This window comes from Vicia villosa, linkage group LG3 (assembly GCF_029867415.1).
Source record: "Vicia villosa cultivar HV-30 ecotype Madison, WI linkage group LG3, Vvil1.0, whole genome shotgun sequence".
NCBI classification, from domain to species: Eukaryota; Viridiplantae; Streptophyta; class Magnoliopsida; order Fabales; family Fabaceae; genus Vicia; species Vicia villosa.
This window is the reverse complement of record NC_081182.1, coordinates 18405667-18431937: the sequence shown is the minus strand read 5'-3', so window position 1 is coordinate 18431937 and position 26271 is coordinate 18405667. Positions and strand designations below refer to the sequence as shown.

Below are 26271 nucleotides of genomic sequence, written 5' to 3'. Positions count from 1 at the left end.
CATTTACAACCTAAGAGAATTCAAGTATGACAAATAGTTAAAGATGCAAATAGATGAATTAGGGTTGGGTGATCACTTCAAACTTCCTCTGATGATGATACTCAACTTGAAGAAATATCAAACCTTATATCCAAGAAGATTCGAGTATGTGTATGTATGATTGGCATACTTGGAAAGTCTTGAATCTTCTATGGAATTGTGTTTCGCAAGTCATTAATCAAGAAATATCTCTTGAAAACAAACATGTTTTTGATGATGACAACTGATATTTGATGACATCAACTAAAGACAAGCCTAAAGCGGTTAAAGATGCAACCATAGAAAATAGGGTTTGATAAGGTTGATTCTGTAATGATGGAAACAAAACGAAATACAACTCAAGCCTCATCTCAAAGTAAAGATCAATCAAGCATCTCTAGGATTGAAGATAACCTGACAAAGCCTGGAAAAATGAAAACTCGCCCTAATACGTCTGAGTGAACAATTTAAAATCTCTTGGGTTCGTGAGTTTAGTTCAACCCAGTTTAAAAGCTCACCCAGGTTCAAGATCAGCTTGGGTTAAAAGCTCAGTTTGAAGCTTGAAAACTAACCGCTCCAAGTTTCTTATGGAAAAGAGACTAACCGCTTCAATCCATCATTTGAAAGGAAGATTCACTGCTTCTTTCCGTGTTTGCTATTTGGTTGGAAGTTAGCCACAAACTTCATTTTCCTTATATACGAGGGTTTGAGAGTTTCACCTACTAAAAGCTCTTAAGTTTATTGGATACTCTCTAGATCAAATCTTAGGGATAATACTAAGTTTTTTTATTTATTTAACAAGTATAATTCTTGGTGTTATCTCTCTTATATAAATTTTTTTCACTTATGCAGTTTATTTTCCGATGCTTATTCTTAAATATTGTCAAACTCTGATTTTGATCTGAAACGTTTTTCGAAATACACAATTCACCCCCATTTTCTGTGTTAAGTCACATGTCCAACAAGTGACATCAGAGTCTAACTCCAATTGAAAGACTAATCGTCTCAGAAGGAAGATGACTTCTAACAAGAGATCTTTTCTAAACACACCTTCACCCTTTAATAGTATCAAGTTTAAATTGTGGAAATTTAGTTTTATAATCATTATTCAAAGTATTAACTATGAATTTTGGGAAATCATAATCAATGGTATTTTTTTCAACTTACCAAGTAAATGAAGAAGTAATAGATAAATCTGATTCCCTTTGGACTGAAGAAAAAAAGAGAAAATTTGAAATAGAGTTCAAAACCAAGAGTTTTATACTAATGTCTCTAGATAATAGTAATGTTTTCTATGTTCACCATTGCCAAACTGTCAAACAAATGTGGGATACTTTTGAAATGATACATGAAGTTTCTCCAAGTATTGAACATGATGAGATGAACACATGAGGCAAAGAAGATGAAGATATTATTCATCAATGTTTTTCAATAACTTTATTGGATCGTTTTTCGTCAACCAATATCTAAGATTTACGAATTAGAAGTTTGGTCCAATCTTTAAATCGAAATATGGCAGCCTTCATGAATTTCAAGAATAATCAATTTCTCAAAGATGGCCGAGAAAATTCAAAAACCAATAAATAATTAACTTCATCAAACTCCTATCAAACAACTCTGATGTGAAATTCTAATCCTCAGGAGACATATATCAAACAGGATGCTCCGATAACAGGTTCGATAAGATATACCAAAACCAACAAAAATATAATTGCATGGTTTGTGCAAGTTGATGGAGCTGAAACCACACCTACGTTTGGATGGTTGAGTCCACATCCCAAAGAAAGGAAATTCACTATTATTAGCTTAGAACATTTATACTTATAAGCAACAACAAGCTCATGTTGTTCGATGTCTCTTCATAACACTACCCAATAACTTTATATTTAGAGTCTCCCCTTAAATCTAAGAATACACTCACTTTTTTTCTCTATCACACAAACCGTGATAAGAGATTACAACCACTAAACCCTAGTGATGATCAACTTCAACCAACAAGATGAATGATGTTGAATTTTACAACTCAACTAAACAAACCTTATATGCCAAGTTACTGAAACATAGAGATGTACATATATATTATACACTAATCCTATTAGGACATTAGCGTGGAATACAATACACAAAACCTAGCACTCTAAAAATCTTTAATGTAAATACTTGAATGCTTGAATTCTAAAGTCAGACGTGTCCTCCTTATAAAGCAATTCTTATGGGTTTTTCTTCATGGATATTTAATTTAATTTCGTCTAGAAGTAATGAAAATTTTGTTGGATATTTGATTTGTTCCTTGAATATCTCCAATAAAAAGATATGATTTGTTATAGATTCAAAATAAATCTCTCTAAATTTAATTTGATCTTCACATTTGTCCAACAAATCATATAATCATATTGTTAACTTAGTAACAATAAAATATGATCAAATCTTTGATCAGATATTCTTCCAAATCTAAACAGTCAAGACTTAACGCGCAAGACCAAAACGTCGAGCAACATGCTGGGACATCATGTCCAACATGTGTCTCTTCTACACCTCCATACGACTTTGACAAGGTAGATCAACTTGAACACTCGAACACTTCTTTCATGTTGTTTTATAAGATGAGACCAATCTAGATGACCATTTCACAAAGAACTTCAATCTCCCTTTTGGAAAATTGTGACAAAATAACTCTTTAAGATATATCACTTTGCTCTAATCTTCAATACGTAGCACTTTGTTCAAAACAAAACAAGTGACAACCAGTAGAATCACTGGCCTTCATCCACCAGTAATAACATTGGTCTTCCTCATAGCATTCAGTCAATAATAACAACAACATTCTTCTATATATTAGAGTTTAAGCACAACAGCAACAGTCAGTACCATCAAGATCATATGCTTACACATAATCTGTTTGGTTATTCCAAATTAAACATATAATATAACATGCAATCATTCACATACTTAGTCATGCATGTACCCAGTCAATGCATAGTTAGTAACATACAATCCTAACAATCATTAGTGTGAAATCATTCACAACTTAGTCATGCACAACACGAACAATTAGTAGTTAATGATTAGGATATGTAGAATCTACTAACACCAGTAAAATAACTTTCAAACCTGTTTGCACAGATACAAGGGCCAAATGTCTTACCCGATGCCCCAACATAGAGTACAACAGGTTAACCTGCACATAACAGATACACCACTTCTCCTTATAGCTCTCCCTTTTTGCTATAATTTGGCAAATGGTTAGCTCTTCAAAGAAGTCAATATGCTCAGAAGATAACATGTACAATGTCAGTCATACAAGGTTAGTATGTTAGAATTTACACACCACAACATGAAAAGGAAAAAATCACCACAATCAACTTTCAAAGGTGCACATCACTATTACATAATCTAGTCTCAAAAGACTATAGAGCCCTTATAAAAAAACAAGAGAAACATGCCTAGAGAATACAAGGCCCAACAACCACAATTTCACTTTCAACCACCAAGAGGTCTTCAACCTTCATCTCTAAGTGAATCCATGATGTTCTCAAGGTCTTCATCTAATTGAGAATCACTAACATGCAAATTTATTAGGTCCTTCACAATAGCCTTTATCTTCTTTATCTTTTCAGGATTCGGATTCTTAATTAGAATCATCTTATAGTCTGTTCCATTAGCCGATTCCACAACTGAGATGTGAAATCCTGATATAACCAAGGAAACTCCCTTATTTTGTGTGCCAAAGTAGTCTTAGGGGAGATAAACGTTTTTTTTTCTTTTGACACAACTCCCCATCATTGATTGCTATGGACTCTGAAAGATGCAAATACCAAAAACATACTTTGGTATTTTAGATTGATTTTCATCCAAAACTTTAGAGAGAATGTCCCAGATCCATATCATGACATTTTGTCTCACTAATATAATCAACTTCTCAAAAGATGAGGTCACACCGATCTATTCCTTGGTGATGAGGTTTCCTTTGTCTGTCACACAAGCTTTCTCTAATAGTTGTACAACTTTTTCAACTGTCAAAGCTAACTATTTCAAGAAGTTGATGTATTTGACAAAATTTCTAGAAAAATAAATTGCATTAATTAACATTTTTAGATACAAGTACAACTTCAAGACGTCCACGTAGAGAAAATGTCAGAACAAAGGGAGGAGCAAACTCAATATTATCTTGTATTTACATCATTAATTTCCCAAAAATTAATATGTTGAACACATTGTTGATATGTAAGCTTGTGCTTATTTTGCAATTACGGCGTTCCTTTATAGGGGGGAGGAATCTTGAACTGAAGCTTACTTTGACTTGATGACAGCTTCAATCTTTCCATCACTATTATATCAACTCTCATAAGCCGAAGGTACATCATGCAGTGGATGACCCTTCCGATTTCTTTCCGATATTTTGCGTGCAAGGGATACTTGCTTGCCAACTACAAAGATAAATGCCTTGCCCTGTCCCCTGGCACCTCGTGCTGTTCTTCCAACACGCCGTACATATTCGCTTGGATCACGGGGGTAGTCGAAAAGTATTACATGATCTACTCCAGTGAAGTCGATTCCCCGCGATGCTCTGTTACAAGTAGCCACAATGAATTAATTTGGACACAAAAACATAATTATCAAACAAGAAACAACAGAAAGACAGTTTTGAACATCCATAACTAGGGAGTTAAACAGATGAATACCTGTCTGTGCAAACCATAAATTGGGACACTTCTTTTGACGGAGAGCGGGCAAACTCTTTCATACTAGCAAGCCGCGATTCTTGTGTCATGGCAGCATGGAAAGGTAGAACTTGCATGCGAATTCCCTTTCTATCAAAACGGTTTAACGCATTTTCAACTTTTCTGCATGTTTCAATCTGAAATACATATTATGAGAATTATAGAAAAGTAAAAAAGGACAAAAGGTGCAACAATAATTGATATTACAAAATTTAATATAAGTCATGAAAGTTCAGAATACTTTGTTACAGAACACAATAGTTCTTGGGACACGGTTCTCCTCCGCAAGCTTCAGAAGAGCAGCTTTCTTGTTCAAAAATGCCGTGTCCAGTGTCTTTTCTTGTACACCTTCCCCACTGCAATCTACTATTATCTGAACCAATAAGAAATTAAACATCAGACCCACTTCCGCAGTGGTGCATAATTCAGTTGTATTGCAAATATTATTTTGCGTGATAGTGGTGATTACAGGTCACGGTATCCAGCATGGCCTGTACACACCAAAGTATCCCAGCAATTTAAGCATGTAATATAGGTCTACTATACCATTTTCATATTTGTTATTAGCTGTAGTGCCACTGCTGTACACAATGATATAGAACAGAGAGTATAAAGGTTGAGAATAAATTACAGTTCAATTTAAATCTCGTGTAGGAAACAAAAGGAGTTAAGCCAACTGCTATAAACTCAGACAGCAAAATTCAGGGGATATGTTTTTAGATATTCAGTTATGGTATCTTCTGACTCATAAAAATAAAATAGAAAGAAAGAATCTGCAAATGAAACCTGACCTCTTCGAGGCGAGAGCTTATTCTATGCATACTAGGTCCCATGACCATTTCACAATCAGGAAAAACTTCAACCAGTTTGCTGTAAACATTTTTTGGTAAAGTTGCAGTCACAAATAAATACTGTGAGTCAACTGGTGAAGAACTAATCAAGCATTGAAGAGCCTTTTCAAAGTCCTCATCCCCAAAGAGTATATCTACCTCATCCAACACAGCACTGCAACATGATAATAACTGTTATTGTTAAGATAAATTCAATCACTGTTACAGATGTTTATAAACATCTCAATGGAAGTCTAGTAGTACTTTTCTATTTAATAATCAGGAATCTACAGTGGCCAACTTTTAATCCTCCTAATACTAATATGATTGCAGTGCAATTTTTAAATCAATTCTCACAGAAAATTTACGACACAATGACACTGCAAATCAATCAGAAAAAGAAAACGATCTTTCTTTGGCATAATCCTGATCAGTTATCAACAAATTGATAACATGAGGTAAATGGCAATAAAAAATAATGCTACTAGTACTACACTACGAAATTCAGAACAAACTAGTGTCATTAGTTACTTGTATATATCTATTGTGTTTTTTTGTGACAAAATTATAAGATACCATACTAATGGAAATCAATTGCATAGCTGCTGAATCAGAATGGTAAAACTAACAGAAAAGAAAAACGAATGTGAAAAAGGATCAAGGTTTACCATGTTAGATTTGTTAACTGCAAGAAGCCTTCCTTCATGAGGAACAAAAAACGACCCGGTGTAGCAACTAATACATCAACGCCCTGCTTTAAACTTTCCAGTTGAGTTTTTTGTGCAAAGCCACCAGTGACAACCATAGATTTGAACGGAACTCCTGATTTTGACATTGATCGACAATTAAGTAAGACCTGCAAGTGTAAACAACAGTCATTATACCATAGCACTCAGTCACTCACATAACAAAACTACATATGCTGTTCCGAAAAATAACAAATAACCTGAGAAGCCAACTCGGCCGTAGGCGCGAGTATAAGAACTGTTGGAGCATGTGAAGATGATTTATGACGTCCATCTAGTTCTTGTTGTCTGAGACGCTGAATAATCGGTACAAGATAAGCCAATGTCTTACCAGAACCACTCTGATCAGCTATGATACAAGATTTTCCAGCAATAATCGGAGCAAACGATATGGCCTATAGTTATACATGAAAACAAAATGAATTCATAATCTGTTTGAAATTAGAAAAAAAAAAATAGAGTGTTGAATTAGGCATTTGTTACTTGAATATGTGAAGGACGAGTTAAAGAGAGTTTATGGAGAGATTGAATAACGAAATCAGCGCAACCAATGTCTTTAAAGGATTTGAGACTGAAAAAGTTGGTATCCTCCAACGGCAATGAGGATTTAAACGACGTAACCCTAGTATCTCCCCAACCTTTGGGATGAGTACTTAAACGACGTCGTGTTGGTGATGCAGTTGCGGGATTTTCATCTAGTTCAGCTTGTTTGCGTCTTCTAATCTTTTCCTTTGATCTAAGGATAAGAGCGTTGGCTTTGTGTTTGTTAGCATTTAGTTTATCGAAACGCGATTGTGGTTTGGAATGGGTGGTGCTGCTATCGGAAGTGGAGTTTGAAAGGAAGAAGACAGAGTGTGAGGGTTTGGTTCTGAGTCCAACTCCGACTCTGAGATTGACTCCGGTACCAAATAGCAGCGATTTTCCATAAACTGCTTCCATTGCTTTCTTTTTCTGTTACCGTCTCGACTGTTTCTTACAATTTTCAACAAGATAAGGGGTGTCCCTCTTATACTTTCATTCAATCTTTAACCCAATTTGAAATCATTATTTTATTTTTATTCTTTAAATTTTAATACAAATTAAAGGTTTAAGGTAAATTTTTTATTATTTTGGGTCAAACTAATTTAAAATTTAAAATAATAATGGATAATCGGATAAAATTGACATGTCATAGAATGTGTAACAAATCAAATTAATTTGTATAGATTTAAATAAATAAATAATTATATATGGTAATGCATTTTATTAATTCTCTCGTAAAATTTAGATTTAGTCGGTAATGTGTTGGATTTTTAAAAGGTGTCAAATATGTTAGAACTATATTAATATACATACATAAAAAACAGTTAGAGTAATAGGAAGTAATCTTTAGATATTTTATATTTATAATAGGGTTAAATATACTAACCCCCTGTAGGGGGTTAATGTTAGCGAGTTTAGGTTTTAGCCCCTGGTAAAGTTTTTTTTTCATCACCCCCTTAACTTGCAAAGATTCCACGCCAAAACACCCCCCAATGCCACTTGTTAAATCAGATTTATTAAAATTAAATTAAAATGTCCATGTGGCATTAACATGTTACATACGTGGCAAAATGAGTAAAATTTACATGCCATGCTGTTGTAAAGAGTTAAAAAGTCATTTGGTTTTACCCCCTTGTAAAAATTAGGTTTAGTCACGTTTTCAGACATTCTCAAGTTAGCAACAACAGTGACGACGGCGACGACGCATAAGGGTGTGGTGGACGACGGCGCATAAGGGTTTGGTGGACGACGGCGCAATGTCAGAGGTTAGTGTTGTTATGGTTATTCTTCTTCTCCATTTCGTGTTTCTTCTCTGTTGGGGTTTTTATTTCGATTTGCATGATTAAACGCAGGATATGCAACATTTCAACGTTACTTTCCACCACGGGGGTGAGTTTATTAGGGTAAACAAAGATGAGATAATCTATAGAGGGGGGGTAGATTCTACTATTTATGGGTCAGACATCTATATGCCAATTTCAAGAAAAAGTTTGGTGGAGGAACCCTAATAAGGGATTTGATGATGGGAGCTGCTAAGTCTACATATCATCAAGCTTGGATGCAGAAGATGAATGAGCTAAAGAATGTTGATTTCAATGCTTGGACTTGGTTGATGGTTGTACCTACCAAGAGCTGGTGTAAGCATGCTTTTAGTTTCTACCCAAAGTGTGATGTGTTGATGAACAATATATCTGAGTCTTTCAATGCTACAATTTTAGTTGCTAGGGACAAACCCATCCTTACTATGTGTGAGTGGATTAGGAAGTATTTAATGAATAGGGTAGCTACCTCTGTACATAAACTTGAAAAATGGCAACATAGAGTTATGCCTATACCTAGGAGAAGGTTGGACAATGAAGTTTTTCATAGTGGTCATTGGCTACCAACTTGGTCTGTGGATGAGAAGTTCCAAGTGACTCACAGTTTCAACAACCAAGAATTCATAGTGGACATAGCAAGAAAATCATGTAGCTGTAATTTTTGGGAATTGGTTGGGATTCCTTGTAGGCATGCTGTATCTGCTTTGAGCTATAGAAAACAAACACCTGAGGATTTTGTTGATGAATGCTACACAAGGGAGAAATATGCTAAGTGTTATGGATTCTCTGTGTCACCTATAAATGGCCAAGACATGTGGCCAGAAACTGAGATTGAAGACATGCTACCACCAGCTTACAAACAAGGGCCTGGTAGACCTAGAAAGGTGAGGATTCGAGAAAGTGGTGAAGAGGGTGCTAGGAAAAGATGGACTGGGGTTGCATACAAATGTACAAAATGTGACTAGTTTGGTCATAATGCTTTGACCTGTAAGAGCCCCACACAGGACCCTGTTGCACTCAAAAGAAAGGTAAGACATGTTATATGTTCTTCATAAATATTTCTGTTGCACTCAATGTATTAATTTGTACTGTTTGTTTGTGGCTGTGATGTAGAGAAAAGTCAAAGCTAAAGTGACTGAGGTTGTTCAGAATGATGTTCAGGCTAAGAATGAGGAGCAAAATAATGTGGAGACTGAGGTAGTTCAGAATGATGTTCAGGCTGCTGTCCAAAATGATGTAGAGGCTGAGAATGTTCATGATGATGTGCCAAATGATGTGCAGAGTCAGACCCAGTCGTGTGTTGTAGACAATAGTCAACCACAACCCAAGAAAAAGAAGACAATCAAACCTCACCATGGTTTAAAGATAAGGAGGAGTGAAAGAGTCAAATTAAGTTGGTTCAAGAAACCAATTATTGGTCCAGGTTCATCTGAGCAACCAATCACAATTGAAGACCCTGCAGAGACATCATCAAGCCTTGGAGTGTCAACTAGGTCTTTGAAGAAATGGAAGAAACAAAAGAGCAGTTGATTATTTTGTGTATTTTGTACCAATTGACATTAAGTTAACTTGTAATGGTCTAGTAATGATACTATAACTTGTAATGGTCTAGTAATGATACTATGTCCTATGATATTTTGTGTGGTGGTATTTTGTTTTGTGGCCATCTGTAATGGTTTTTTGGGTAATGATCTACCTGACTTTTAGGGTAATGACCTATAACATTTGTAGTTGTTTTTTGGATCAATTTCCTCAAATGTTATCTAATCTCATAATTACTTCATATTATTTGCAAATCTTTATAGAAAACTGATAATAGACTCATTCATTCCATTCAAGCTCAAATTGTTACATACCACAAAAGTGATACAACAAAAGTTATACAAGTGATAGAAGTGATACAATCACAAACAACATACACTTCCCTAAACTAAATTACAGAAACATATAAAATGCTGCAAAAAACATCCAAGACATAACAAGTGCAACCATCATGTTATGGTTCTTCTTCTTCTCCATTGCAACTTTTTTCTTCAACCTCAAAATCTTCTCATTACTTGTGTCTGCTCCCAAATTGTCAGTGGCAATGTCCTTCAAAATCTCTTTCAACGCATCTTTTGTCATTTCAGTGCATTTACATTGAATCACCTCAACATTATTGAATTCACCCAGCTCATCATCCCATATGAACATACCGCATCCATTCTGCAAATTACAAGCAACCTTTATCGCACAACAAACAGAGCAAATAAAAAAAAACGTGAATGAACTTACCAGTACATTTCTGCATTTCCAGAATTTGCGTTTAGGGTTATCAATGGTGTTTGATACCCACATCTTCATGGTTATGTTACAACTACAGTGAGGTGGAGCTTGGGAACGATGAAGCAGCGAAGGAGATTTGCAACCGGAGTTTCCTACGGAGGAAGATTTGCTACCCATGTTGTGAGATTAACTGTGAAGCAGCGACGGAGGAATGATACGAGGAGAGGAACAATGGAGGAACCCTAGTTTCTTCGTTTACAGATATAATGTAATTTGAGAAGATGATGAAATGCCATGGTGGATATTAAGAAGACAAAAATTCCACGTGTGATACAATATAGAATCTTAGGGGAATCTGAGTGCAACCGTGGCAATTAGGGGGGGTCTGGGGATGGAATCTACAGATGTTAAGGGGGGGATCAAAAAAAATTTTTTTACAGGGGCTAAAACCTAATCTCGCTAACATTACAGGGGGGGTTTGTATATTTAACCCTTTATAATATAAGAAGATTTGTTATTCTGGATTTTCGACAAATATATTTTTGCTATCTTACTCTAAATTAATATTATAGGGGTACAAAAAGTCTTTTACTAGTTTATTCAAATCAATTGGGTATTTGGGAACAAACTAATAAAATATAGTACATTCAAAATAATAAATTTATGTTTTAAAAGGCACTTTTGTTTTAGCAGCACAACTTTTGTTCTATTCACGTATCTTTTCAAACAAATGGGTATTGATTTCTCCTACCACTTTCTCTTCTCTTTCCTAAAATTTCAGAAAATCCTAATTATTTTTGACAAAAGTATGCTCTTCTGCATACATGAACCTCCAAACACGCCACCTCTCTTGTCATTTCCACACAAACGTTTCATTTGTCTCATATTGTTTTACACTTCTCCTTCTCTCTCTAGAACTCCTTCGAAGTTGCAATTGACATCAAACTTATATTCCAAATTTCTTCTCCTCTCAACTTTGCTATGGCAAGACCCTTTGAGAAATTGAAGGACATCAATGAAATCAAGGAACTCTGGAAAATTGCAGTCAAAATCCATCACAAACGGACAGTTTTATCGAAGACCAAAGAGCACTTCGAGAAGATTTTGCACAACAAAGAGGTATGTTTGTTGTTATTGGGTTTTAAATTCAGATTTAGGGTTTCATCTTCTGCCGTTTTTTGTGAGGTTTTTGGTTCCAGGTAAGAAGTTTCGTATAGTTAGGGTTTCATTGTTAGGGTTTTGTATTGTTAGGGTTTCTGGAAATTTGTTTCTTTCGTATAAGATGCTTTACTCACAACTTTAGTTTTGTTGTTGTTCTGGACCGGGCCAAGATTAGGCCCAATCTACTTTCGGCCCGCTTAGCCTTAGAGCCCCAAACCACTTTATGCTCCATAAAGCGCAGTAGAATACTCGTCTCCACCGTGCCCGGCATGTTTCTCCCTGCAAGCTGCTTAGCGCCCGGCACAGGTGCTCCCCGCGAGCATCCTCTCGCCGAGGACCCTGCTCCTCGTAAGGTTCCTTCACATTCAACCCTCCGAATAACGTGGAGTCCACGTGGTTCCTAAAAGACCGCATCTCCCATAAACTTTGGAGCGGTTAACTAGGACAGAGGGCACTCGTGCACCTCCGATATTTCCGCCTAGGAAACCTGGCAGTCTCCTAATTGGGCCTGGGCATCCAACCCAAATAGAGAGATCATGGCCCAGCGCTGGGGGCTATAAATACCCTCTTTCACTAGAGGGTCAGGTATTCACTTCTTTCTAACCTTTAGCTTGTACTTGCACTCCTTTGCTCGTCTTCTTACTTTGGCATCGAAGTACCTTGCAGGTACACCCCCCCTTTACTCTTCGAAGATCCAGTTCCGAGCAGCCCGTGACGATCCTTCTGATCAGGTACGATCATTTGTATTTACCATGTTTGATGAAATGTTAGTTCTTCATCATAAACATTGATATTTATAAAAGTGGTTTCATATATTCGACTTTGTTTAGATTCAAGACTCATATCAACACTATCTTGGGAATGCATCATCTTTGTAAAGCCTTATCTTCTTCGATGATTTATAACCTCCCATGTTTTAACACAGGTGTTTTATGAAGCTACCATAACATTTTTGCATTTGCTTGTATTTCAGGGCACTGATATACACTGTAGAGTACCAGCTGCTTTTAAACAGACTTATGACTCTGTTTTAACAGTTAACACATATACCATTTCAAACTTCCAAGTTACTTTAAATCAAAACAACATATCATTAGATCCTCTATTCATCTTTGTTTTCCGAATGGGTGTCATCGGTGCAGCCATTGCACATGTTATATCTCAGTATGTTTTACTTGGTTATGATTCAAATATGGATTTAAGGAACACTTTATGCAGAACTATCATGTCCATTGTCTTAATTTCCTTTTGCTTTGCTTTTATTTTTTCATCTCTTATCAATGTAGGTATCTAATTTCGGCTATACTCTTGTGGAGTTTAATGAAACAAGTTGATCTTATACCTCCAAGCCTCAAGCATCTTCAATTTGACCGATTTCTCAAAAATGGAAGGGTTGATCATGCTTCTCAGAGGGGTATCGTGCTTACCAGAGGGATTTATCGCGCTTACCAGAGGGCTTCGTCATTATTGTCATGCAGGTTTTCTATTATTAATGAGAGTCATTCCTATAACATTCTGTGTGACACTCCCTGCATCATTAGCTGCACGCCATGGATCAACATCCATGGCTGCATTTCAAGTTTGTCTGCAGGTTTGGTTGACAGTGTCTCTTCTTTCTGACTGTGTGGCTGTTGTCAAGCAGGTGAGATACGATCAATTACTTTCTCCACTAAAATTCGTTGTCTTGTTTTATCATAGATAGAATATCGAACACTTACACTTGATTTTTCTATTTTTGTATTAGGCTAATCTTGCAGGTGCATTTGCTAACAAGTATTATGATAAGGCCACAACAACTGCATCTCGAGTATTGCAGGTATTCTTTTTGAAGCAAGAGGATAAATGTTTCCCGCAAATATCTTTTTGAATACATTGAACTGTAAATGTGATAGATAGTTATAATGCATATGGGTTTAATTCTCGGAGCAACACTTGCATTCATTCTTAAAACAGGATTGCAATTTGGAGCTAAAGTTTTTACAAAAGACGCGAATGTCCTCCATCTCATTAGAATTGGGATCCTGATAATTTATTCGCGTTCAAATTTGGAAAAGTTGTATTGGTAATCTATCTTTTCAACCTCCTAAAGAGAGGAACTTACATTCGTCTTAACTCTTTCTTCCAGTTTGTTGCACTCACTCAGCCCCTAAACTCTTTGGCATTTGTATTTGATGGTGTCAACTTTGGTGCATTTGATTTTGCATATTCAGTCTTCTCCATGGTATGTATTTTCTTCCATGTTTTAGTTTGCACTGATCTTTTATACTCACCCTTCTCCATGGTGGTGGGTCCATATTTTAGTACACACTTATCTTAAAGAATCATTAAAAATGATGTAGTTTCAATACATGTAGCCCTGATACTTCAAATCAAAGTCGTGTCAGGTGTATGACATGTGTCAGTGTGCAACATCAACTAATGTGTAGACGTGTCAGCATCGTGTCAGGTGTTCCTATTTGTGTAAGTCCTTCATAGGTTTCAATATTCAAACTCTTCTTGCAATGTTTTATTTCCTTGAGTAACAAGTATGAAGTTAACTTTATATAGTTAGTGGCATTATTCAAATATGGCATTCTTCATTCTCAGGTTATAGTGGTTGTTATTAGCATAATTTGTCTACTTATTTTGTCATCCTCTAGAGGATTCATTGGAATTTGGATTGCTTTGACCATCTAAATGAGTTTAAGAGCATTTGCTGGCTTATTGAGGTAATTCTTCTTTAAAAGAAATTCTAATGATTTTCTCATACTCTTCTACTTTATTTTCAAGACACTTGCAACATCTGGATGAGTTCATTCAACTAATGAACTATATTAATGCAGGATTGGAACTGGATCATGACCATGGGAATTCCTTAGGAGCCAACAACATCATGAATGGAGCTTAATCATAGCTTATATTTGGCCACAATTTCATGGCTTTTTAGTCATTTGGATGAGAAATTCTTGGAAAAGAATAGGCATTGGTACATGTATTATTGTATTTGCTTTTTGAGGCACTGGTTCAAAATCTACCTCTGCATCTTAGGTTTGGATCAATTGAATTTTATTCCAACTATTATTAAGAGTTGTTTCTCTCGAAAATTGATACTCTTGCGTTAATGTAAATGGAACGGTGGTATAATCAATAATGTCTACATTAATACACAACCATTTCAATCTTCAGTTGCAAATAAAATTGGGCCTACATGTTTACTTTATTTTACGGGCCAGAAAATTCTTTTTTAGTTGGGCTTACAGAATCTTTGCTTTGAGGCTTCACTATACATGTTTTTTTAAGTTAATGTATATATGTTTATAAAACTTATTAAACATCCAGCTAAAACAAAAGTTTACATCAATTATTTTTGGCCCAACTAAATTTCTAACTAATCTAACAACATCATGTTTTTTTCCATACTTTTGCCAATTTTAATTTTTAATGTCATTTTCCTATAGTTATTGCTTATTATTTTTTCTATTTAACAAATGCGGTCTAAAACCATTGCACATAACGTACCAGAACCCGTGCAAATGCACGAGTTTGTTACTAGTTAGTTCATATTGATAATGATCACAGTGTATTTAACTTTTCTTAATCTGAATTATAATTCAAATTTTCTCTTAACTCAAAATTTTGTTACATTTAACATGCTCCTCGTATTTTTGAACTTTTCAATCTTGAGTAGTTTGGTTAGAACATTTCTCACTTAATCCTTTGTTTTGCTCTATGTTAAAGTGATTTTGACATTTGATAATCTGATGTATAAGAAAGTGAAATTTAATTTCAATGTGTTTGTTATGCGATTCTTTGCCAGATTAATTGTTGATTTGTTATTTACCATCAATTCCACTTATTCCACTTTGCATATCTTCATCTCGACCATTAAAGATTGTTGACACACTATTTCACATAAAAACAAAGTCATTGTTGTTTTCTTCTTGGAGCACCAAGAAATTTGATAATTGAAAAATTTGAAATTGTGTTTCTTTTTTTCACTTTTTCTCCATACCAATTTGAGTTACAAAAGTCAAACTACTTATCCCTCTGATCGTCAAATTTTAGAGATTAGATATCATGGTTTATTGCGGATTAAAGATATCTCATGATCATCTTGACGTCTTGCATACGTGGCCATTTAGATTGTTGGATAAGTTTGTCCACCACATTTTCATTGTGATATATGTCAGGTATGGAATTGTAAGTGTACCTCAAGCATCCCATTATTTGGTCGTATAGAGTTTTATCAACAACATTTTCATCATTGCAGGTGCAGAATTTGTAATATGTTGAATTTTCTTTCTATGATTATTTGTTTGATTATAGCTTAACATATTAAATCTCTTTGAGATATCACTGGTATACTTCCTCTAGCGAATTACCTAGTATTTCACGTGTGCATGAAATTCAAGGCCAAGAAAGTAATTTAGTCCTCATAAGTCATCATATCAAATATAGTGCTCATGTTTAATTTGAGATTCTCAATCTCATTGTGATTGCTTCATATGATGATTTGATCCTCCATATATAGACATATTATGTTGTGATTGCCTTGATTCAATATTTTTACATATATTTCATGTTCGATTCTACACTTGGAACAACCAATTTGCTTTACGAACTCATCAATCTTATTATTCTTGAATCATGGAGCTTTTTTCAGGCGATAGAGAACCTTATTAAGCTTCAATATCTTATCTTCTTCATCTTTCAAAATGAACCCACGAGGTTGTTCAGTATAAAATTCGTCCTAAAGGTAACTATTAAAAAATGATGATTTGACATCTAGTTGAACGAAATTTTGTTGCAAGAAGTTAGTCACAACTATCATTAATCAAATTGTCTCAATTCCTACAAATGGTGCAAAATTTTATGTTAAATTGAGGCTAGAATTTTGTGAGAATCCACTTGCAGGAAGCTCTGTCTTATGTTTGGCAATGGAACCATGTGAAAGGTGTTTTACTTTATAGACCTTGATTGATTACAATAGTTCTATAGGGAAACTAAATTTCATGTTTGATTTCTATCTTCTTCCTCCGTAGTTTTAATCCTCATACAGGATAAAGTTGCTTGTGCATAGCTGAGCGGCTCGACATCCACAATATAAGCTAAGTGCATTACATCTTCTTCTGGTGTGATCATCTTATCTGGAATGACATCGCATTCTTAGTAACTTCTAGGAGAAAATGTAATCATTTAAGATCATCTTGCTTGCTTTATTTGTACAACACCTCTATCAAGTATATGACATTCCCTCTGATTATTATGGAATACAAATGACACACTTGAAGATAATTCGACATCTTATTTATGTCAATTCAATAATTCTTACTAATTAATTATACCATCTCTATTTGCAATAAATCTCTGGATGACAAGTTATATAACCTGTAAGATTCTGTCGTGTAGACTCACACCATTTTACTGAATTCTTCCACAAAGAAAACATAACATATATTTCCTCTAAATGAGACATTGTGTCAAAGAAACCACAAACATCAGTATGTACTACATAAAATTCACCTTAGGGTCTTATTGGAATATAAGATGAAATATTTCATTGGTTATTATCCTATCAAGCAATTCTTGTACATATATACAAGCACGAAATTATGGGCAAACCATGTACTTTTTCCCTCAACTTTAAGGTACAAAGACTATTAGTCAAACATCATTTCCAATCCCCTTAGAAGCAAGACACTAAAAATCTATTGCATTCCTATGAATTTGAAAGATTCTATTTTGAAAAGGAGGAACTCCCTGTTGGAGGCAATTCGAGAGTCAAAGCGAGAGAGCATTTTACACTTGGGACACATCTTTGTGAGAGACACCCCACATATTCACCCAAAACATCAAGGTGATAGGTGTGTGAGTTCTCTCACTTATAATGTGCTAAATCTTCTCTTTTCTAATCAATGTGAGACTTCTTCCTCACACTTGATTCTCAACACTCACCTCGAATGTGAGTCTATACAGCTCCCCCTCAAGTGGAAGCTCTTTCTTCCACATACACTTGTACCGCGTTAACACTCTTTAATGGGACACCTCCTAATCCACCACATGTGGGGAGTACTTTCGATACAAGTAAGTTGATCCCTTCACTCGAAATCAAAAGCTCATGATATCACTATTGGAGGTAATTCGAAGGTCAAAGCGAGAGTGCATTTTACGCTTGGGATACCCTTTTGTGAGAGATACACCACATATTCATCCAAAACTTTAAGGTGATAGGTGTGTGGGTTCTCTCACTTATAATGTGATCAATCTTCCCTTTTCTAATCAATGTAGGACTTATTCCCCACACTTGATTCTCAACACTCCCGAAATAGTATTTTGATATGTATCAATGACTTCTATCTGATTGATAGCAATGTGCATGGTAAACTCTTTTTTTAGGTAATTGACTCGTGATCAACAAATTACTCGTCATGTTTAAAACGTACAATACACCAATAATGAATGCTTGATTTCATTATTTACGTCTTTTCCATCTAATTTTCAACAAACGGCGTCGATGTGATACATGTTCACATGTACCCGATGGGGCATATATTCATCACCAAAGTTATCAAAATTCCAAGAAAAATTCCTTTGATGATCTAACTTGCATCCAGTATTTGTTGAACAGTAATTTATGGTTAACTTCCATCTATTTTCAATCATGTTTTTCTAAACAGAAGTTTGGAGGCAAGTAAGGGGGTGCATGGTTGGTTATTTTCAAAAACCAAACCATAACCATTTTAAAATCATTTAAACGGTTTGAATTTATAACCATAACCACATTTTAATCAAAACTGGTTTATATAACCGATTATAAATTTGGTTATTATAACCGGTTTTTTTTAAAAATCCAGTTTTGAAAATAATTTTTTCCGAATTTTTTTTCTCAAAAAAATAATTTATTTTGACAACTAAAATATTTGAATTTGGATAATAACCGGATTATAACCGAATCCAAAATAATTTAACCGGTTAATAACCATTTAATTATATCCGAATTATATGAATGGATAACCAAACCATTAATAACTAAACCAGTTAATAAACATTCAATTATATCCGGATATTTAAAAGTAATTTAAATTTGGTTATAGATTTGGGTATCTCAACCGGATATTATGCACACCCCTAGAGGCAAACTCAATTTTGTTTGACAGTTAACGTTTATACATATATTTTTGCAAAACTCACATTTAACACAAGGTATATCAATTATAATACCCCATGCTAAAGAAACGAAACATCATTACTTCCTAATGTTGATACAGAATCAGATTGCAGTGAAAATTGTTTCATTGGTATTAAATGAATAGAAACTACATACAAATTTGAGAGGTACAAACTCTTCCAATTCTAAACTCGTTGTGTCAAACTAAGTAAGTCTCCAACTACCTTGCTGAAACCATAGCCTATTCCAAATAAAACTTTTATTTATTCAACTATTTCTAGACTATGTTATTCAACAATTTGCTGAGAACATGACTGGTTGTCAAAGAAATCCGGAAACTTTGGCGTGTGCACATTCCATACAGACAGCGTGCAACTCACAATATTCATGCTCCAACCATGGAAGCATGTCAAAGAGAAAGAATATCCAAAACCAAACATACAAAAAATAAATATTTGGTACAAAGGTAATCCATTCAAATCAGGTTTTCTTGTTCATCTCCATTACAAATGTCAAACATCATTAGATAAATGTAAAAATTGTTTAAAGAGTGCACATTCCCAAGAGGACAAACTCATACATAATTGTAAACATCTTATATAGGCTTGATCTTGAAGTGAAGTGAAATAAGAGAGAACACAAAGCACTTCAAATCCTGCAAAAATAAGTATAATTAGCAAGAATAAACCAAAGACGCTAGCTGACATCAAACAAATCTAGAACTGGGTAACTAATGGGGAGGCAACCCCACTTAGATCCCAAAGGCAAATATATAAGCAAAACAAGATAATAACATATAATGGGGAATATATAAATCACTCTCTAAAACATTGATGAAATACAGTCAAGAAATCATAATAATGGAATTCTGAAGTTTCTGTCAAAACATTGAAACCATTACATTTACATCAACTATATTGAAATCTCAACATCAGTATCACTATCCACTCTGAAAAATTTAAACCATTACAACAACTATATTGGTGATTTTTAGGTTCATGCATAGTAACGATTTATGAAAGTTGCTAGATCAGTTTATTTTCAGTTGTCTTCATTGAGTTATGTGCGCTTTGATTAATGCTCAGTCCCTGATTAAGGCAATTACTTCTGCGTAGTTTTTAATCACAGTTTTAATAGCTTAAATTTCAAAGAAAAATCTGAAATACAGAGCCATGCACCTTATAAATTAATCTTCTATCATACTACATACATTTTAGCCTTCGAATATGAAAAAAGGGTGGCTTTGTTTCTGTTATTTGCACAACTAACACTGAGTCGGTGAATACAATTCTTTTTCAAAATCAGATACTTCTAAAATATCCACATTTCTTCAAGGATGGACAAGGATCAATTTATGCTTCCCCCTCCTCTTCCCTCGAGATAGTTTGCTTAAATGGTCATGTGACAATTAATTATCATAGGAAACAAGAGTACCCATCTACAACACAATCTATAAGCAGCTTTTCGGAATTACGATTTAACTAATTCATAAAGTTTTTCCACTGATTATTTCTTTACCATCGTGACAAATTTACAAACTTGGTGGTGTTGTCATTGTCATCCAAGGGACAGCGTTGTAGGATCCTTTACCAGCAAAGATCAACCAGTTCTGGCATCTGGAAGTGCTGAACATGAGTTCAAGTTTCAATTTTGGGGAAACCCCAGTAACAATATCCCTCTAAAAAATATGAGCTTGGTTTTGGTTGATAATCTCTTCTATGGAAAAATATTATTTTTTACTCTGACAAAATCAAAACATGTTGGGCTAAAAAATCTCACTCTCTTATTCTAATGATTGTTGGTCTCATTGGTGCAAGGGTCGTGGTTTTCTCATACCGGATGATGTGTTTGAGGTATATTCAAACATTTATTCTATCAATCTGATAAAACTTGTAAACTAAAACACAAAGACCCCTATTATCTCCTTATTACCTAACCTATATATTGTCTAGCACACCCTAAAAGCAGCTACACAGTCAGCTGATAGATATGGCCTTTATATACAAGCAGGGCTAATCAATTCTACACAGCTCTCCTACATACTGTTGACTACATAACTAACTGGCTAACTGACTCTTTATCACTCTCCAAATTCTACACAAGTCTCTGGAAACGAGTACAAGCTCTTGACAGCAGTCATAGGTGAGCTGCAATGCCTCATGTATCTACTTTGGGATCTAGAAATAACATGTTCTAAGCCATAAGTCCTAATGACAACCAACCCAATGTTTCATGAAAAGATGGAGCACGGAGAAATTCAAACATAAGATCAGACAACTGACATATGTTGCTTCTTAGACTTCGAGAAAATCAAGGAAACGCTTGGAACTAAACAATGTCTACTAATATACCTTCTTATATTAAGACCATGGCCACATTATTCACTTGCCATGCCTTCGAACCGCAAATCGGTCCGTGAGTACTTGTTTGTGGTACTTTTGCAAATGGTTCGCACTAATTCACCTCTAATTCATAGAAACCCATGAACCGAGCTAAGTGGGTGAATATGGAAGCAAGAAAAGGAGGAGGATGATTATGCATGTGGATAAAAGATGTGCAACAGTGAGCAGTAGATGTAGGAGGGGAACCGGACGTGTATGGAACTCCTTGGAGTAGAGAAATTCTGGAGAAGGGGAATAGTCTGTTGCATTAAAAGAAAAGGAAAACAAGTTTAAAAAAAAAGTGAAAATTAAAAGGTTTTGGGATCGGGGTCAGCTGACTAGTCTTGTCCTGCCACATTTTCTGTACTATCATAATATTATTAAGAGGATTTGGGAGGCCGCCATGGGTAGTGGGAAAAAATGAACATAGGGACAATGTACTTTAAATATTTTTCAAATTCAGATACATGTTAAATATCCACATGTTCTTCAAGGATGAACAGGGATCAACTTATGCTTCCTCCCTCCCCTTCCCTCAAGATAGTTTGCTTAAATGGTCATGTGACAGAGTTAATTATCGTAGGAAACAAGAGCCACTCATCTACACACAGTCCATACGCAGCTTTTTGGAATTAAAATTTAACTAGTTCAAAAAAGTTTTTCTACTGATTATTTCTTTACCATCATGACGAATTTACAAACTTGATGGTGTTAACATTGGCGTCCAAGGGACTATGTTGTGGGATCCTTTACCAGCAAAGATCAACCAGTTCTTGTATCTGGAAGTGCTGAACATGAGTTCAAGTTTCAATTATAGGGAAAACCCAGTAACAATATCCCTCTGAAAAATAAGAGCTTGGTTTTGGTTGTTAATCTCTTGTATGGAAGTATACCAGATCTCAAGAGTCTAACTACTATTGATGTTAAAAGTATGTCAAGCATCCACATATTAAATATGAGAGTCTGTTCTATTCAGTTTGATGATCTTAAGGATTCAACCAGAGTGATTTTGTAATGCCTCATTTGATTTTTAAATATCGCAGCCAAGGCCATCTAAGGAATCATGGTTGGAGCTTTTGGAGTTAACACGAGGCAATTAAGTTAAAACAATCTACAGTAAGCATTCTAGAAAAACCCAGTTATCAAATATGCAAAAGTAACCACATCCATGAAAAGAATCACCTGAACAAGATAGTAAAAGATGCGAAGGCCTTCAGGATCTGCACTGCTTTGAACATCGACAAGAGAGCCAATCTTAGATGTGGTGAAGGAGATATGCTCATTCCCCATCACAATCTCAAGCTCCTGACGCCCTACCCGATCTGGCTCCGGCCAGTTGTTATCATCTTCCTTCATAATCTGTAGTTCATCATCAACACAAATTAAATGAATCAAGTTTAAAATCAAAACACACAAGCATAGTCCAATTTATTGGTGTTAAAAATAAAATAAAATAGGGTTAGGGTTTGTAACCTCGCTATCGGAAATGATACGGCGACACTCGCGAAGAACAGCGGGAGTGAGGTAAACCTCCTTACGAATGATGGTATCGTTTTTGTAATTGGAGTTGTTAGCATATCGAAGCTTGCCATCAGGCCTGAACTCGAACTCCAAGAATTCGTGACCGAATTTACCCTTATGCCCAACATAGTATCGCAGGTAGAACTCTGTATTCTCTTCTTCGCTCGCCATTACTCGAAAAACAAATGCAGAAAAATAAAGATTATTTTGATGTCAAGGAAGTAACGAAGCACCCTTACATTCGTCAAAATCAAAAACTTGAAATTCAAAAAATACTCACAGACAGAGTGCAGCAGACGGAGGAAGTCCCACCGGTGAAACCAAAACCTAATGCAATGTCAGTAAGAATTAAAACTATAAACGGCCAAATATTTTAATATTTGTATGTATCAATGATATTATTTCATATATTTTATAACAAAATAAAATGTAATTAATTAAGAGAATTTATCAATAAACCCCTCGAATCTTTTAACCATCTGACGAAATTTTAATTATGTTTCATACTTCTCTAGATGTACATTTAGAATTTTTTTTTTTTCAAAAAATGTGTTTCTTTCCGTAGGTGCATCTACGAAACGTGTTAAAACAGAGTGTTTGTAGATGTACCTACGACTGGCCCTGTCCAATCGCAGCAACGGTGTTTTAGACCAGGTTGTTAAGGCCGAATGGATCACCGTTAGGGCGAGCGTTGTTGTTGCTGATCATAATGATCGGAGGTTGGAGTGAATTTGTTTTGATATGTGTTAAGAAAAGATGGAAAAGCAAAGGGTTCCCACAAACGGCGCCACTAATCGTACCTGATTAGACTGGATCGTCAATGGTCTTCAATAGTTGGACTTCGAATGAGAGAGAGCAATCAGAGTGCAAGTACAAGGTAAGAGTGAGAATGAATGAAATTACCTGACCCTCTACTAAAAGAGAGTATTTATAGCTCCCAACGCGGGGCCAAGATTTCCTCATTTTGGACTGGATCGTTGGAGGCTCAAAATGGAGGAAACTGTCAGGATGCCACGATGTAGGGCAGAGTCAGCAAGTGACTCACGTCCTGGTTGAACCACCCGTAGGGTTCGGATAGGAGGTTGACCGAATTTCCACCTACCATGTGACCACGTGCTCTTCGTGGGACACGTGGGAGTAAAGCTCCAATGGTCAACGGAGAGCACATGCTCAATTGAGCTTGGGCCTTGAATTATGCTCATTGGGCCTGCTCGGCCCAGACCAGAACAGGATGATACCATGTAATTTGAAAATTGTTTGACCTAACATATTTTACTTTTTCTGTTCGTTTTTAGTGGTGATTACTATAAGTTTGTGTTTTGAATGTTGTGTTGTATTTTAAAATTGTGTTGTTTCTTAAGTATTTCTCTTTTCTCATTTTCTTTTTACAACCAAACACACTCTTTTTTTTCACAAACTGAATATAAAACCTTAATCGTATATCTCACGCACTCTTCATCTTCACCTTTCTCATTGTCTTCAACCCTCACCTTGAACCTCTGTCTTCGAACCTCACTATCTGTCAACCACAAGCCTCCATACCCAATCCTCACTCTCCATTGGTTTGTATTCTGATACATTCTTTTTTGTTCTAAACATTAAGTTCTACTTAATTTCTTGATTATTTTAATTTCGCCTTCTAATTTTTTTTCACTGATTCTTCTACTTTTCGTTATTTCTCTTTGATCGGTTACTTCAACTTGTTATTTTTGTGTGGATCTTTCAGGATTTCATTAAAGTTTGGCCGATTTTCGATTCTGCTCAATCACGTCATTTTCGTAAGGTATAAATTTATTGTTTTATACTTTTTTTGTTTTTTGTTGTTGTTGTTGTGAATTTGAATGGATTTGATTAAATGATTTTTAATTGTGGGGTGCTACTTGTTGTGGACCTAGGTTGGTATTTGGATGTAATTGTTTATTGTTCAAGGTTGAGTGGAATTGAATTGTTATTTGTGTTTGATTTTGTGCATGTGTTGTGTTTTATTTTTATTTTTTTTGGAAAATAAGTTCATTTTAGGGGTTTGCCTATCTATCCCTTCAAGATGACTAAATGGCTAATGCAATATGAAATTGGTTGTCATTTTTTAATATCCGTAAATGATTGTATATTGCCTAGTTGGATTTAGTGATGAATGAAAATGAATGTTGATTATAAGAACCAGGTGTTAACAAAATTGATTTCAAATACTGGGTGACTGCAACTTCTATAAAATAAGTGAGGGGTGATACCATGTAATCTGAAAATTGTTTGACCTAACATATTTTACTTTTTTTCCCTTTTGTTTTTAGTGGTGATTACTATAAAATTGTGTTTTGAATGTTGTGTTGTATTTTAAATTTTTTTTGTTTATTAAGTATTTTTCTTTTCTCATTTTCTTCTTACAACTAAACACACTCAATTTTCTCACAAATGAAAATAAAACTCTAATCGTATATCTCACGCATTTTTCATCTTCACCGTTCTCATTCTCTTCAACCCTCACCAGGAACCTCTCTCTTCGAACCTCATAATCCCTTAACCACAAGCCTTCATACTCAATCTTCACTCTCAACTTGTTTGTATTCTGATACATTCTTCTTTGTTCTAAACATTAAGTTCTACTTTATTTTCTTGATTTGTTCAATTTTGCTTTTTAATTTTTTTCATCGATTCTTCTACGTTTTCGTTATTTCTCTTTGATATATTGCTTCAACTTGTTATTTTTGTGTGGATCTTTTAAGATTCCGTTAAAGTTTGGCATTTTTGTTAACATTATTTACATAAATAAAAAAAAAATTATGAATATAAATTTTATTTTTTTGTAAGTTTTCTGTATCTAGTGAGTTTGATTTTGGACTTGTATCAAATGTGTGAAATTTGTAATTGAATTAATCCAGTAACGAATTGCCACAATAAGATAAGGAAATTTCTTTGTAGACCCCCTATGGGGAGAACCTCCAGCGAAAACCCCATAATACCTCTGCTTCGGAGATGCATCTCCGAAGTTTCATTTTCTTTCAAATTTTTCTAGAATTTGTAGATGTATCTCCGAAAACATCAATTGGGGTGTGTTTTCGGAGATGCATCTCCGAAAACACCAATTTCACATTTTTTAGTGTTTCATAAATGTATATCCGAAATATGCAGAAACGTATTTGTTTTTTGTTTAAGGTCTATAATATTTAGTCCCGTATTCTATTTTAAACAACAATGCAAAAAGCAATGCTTAATGTAAACAGTGCTTGATATAAATTAAATATAACACGCAAATTGGAATAAAATACTAATAATATATATATATATATATATATATATATATATATATATAACAGTGTACGGAGATGTCAAAATAATACAACCTGTTAAGAAATATGGTTGGGCCTAACTCAACCCCTACAAAACCGGCTGGATACCATGTTAAGTAATGTGGTTGAGCCTAATTCAACCCCTACAAAACCGGCTGGTAGGGTGAGGATTTCCCCCACTTATAAGGACTTGTTCAGGCCATATATTGTCCGATGTGGGACTCTTAACACAACCCGAATACAAAAAAGTCAAGACTAAAAAATAAATAGGCAACAGCTACTGGGTATGCCTAACCCTAACGCCGTATGACCTCCTCTGCCTGGTTTATGCCACTGCACCGCTCGGGTCACCG

At 35.1% G+C, this 26271-nt stretch overlaps 2 protein-coding genes and 1 pseudogene across 2 annotated transcripts; 1 reads left to right on the top strand and 2 right to left on the bottom strand.

Moving 5' to 3' along the window:
- Positions 1 to 4075: 4075 nt before the first annotated feature.
- Positions 4076 to 7307, bottom strand: LOC131660497 (DEAD-box ATP-dependent RNA helicase 50). Its single transcript, XM_058929741.1, has 7 exons — positions 6799 to 7307; positions 6516 to 6710; positions 6238 to 6425; positions 5531 to 5744; positions 4981 to 5112; positions 4701 to 4876; positions 4076 to 4585 (listed from the first exon to the last, which is right to left on the bottom strand). The coding sequence occupies exons 1-7, from the start codon at positions 7252 to 7254 to the stop codon at positions 4354 to 4356; spliced, it is 1593 nt and encodes a 530-aa protein (XP_058785724.1). The 5' UTR covers positions 7255 to 7307; the 3' UTR covers positions 4076 to 4353.
- Positions 7308 to 11402: 4095 nt separating this feature from the next.
- Positions 11403 to 14576, top strand: LOC131657661 (protein DETOXIFICATION 42-like; annotated as a pseudogene).
- A 4607-nt stretch (positions 14577 to 19183) lies between these two features.
- On the bottom strand, positions 19184 to 23030 carry LOC131660496 (protein mago nashi homolog). The gene is made up of 4 exons (XM_058929740.1): positions 22912 to 23030; positions 22584 to 22804; positions 22293 to 22469; positions 19184 to 19384 (listed from the first exon to the last, which is right to left on the bottom strand). Exons 2-4 carry the CDS (start codon positions 22800 to 22802, stop codon positions 19325 to 19327), a joined length of 456 nt encoding a protein of 151 aa, XP_058785723.1. The 5' UTR covers positions 22803 to 22804; positions 22912 to 23030; the 3' UTR covers positions 19184 to 19324.
- Between the last annotated feature and the right edge of the window lie 3241 nt (positions 23031 to 26271).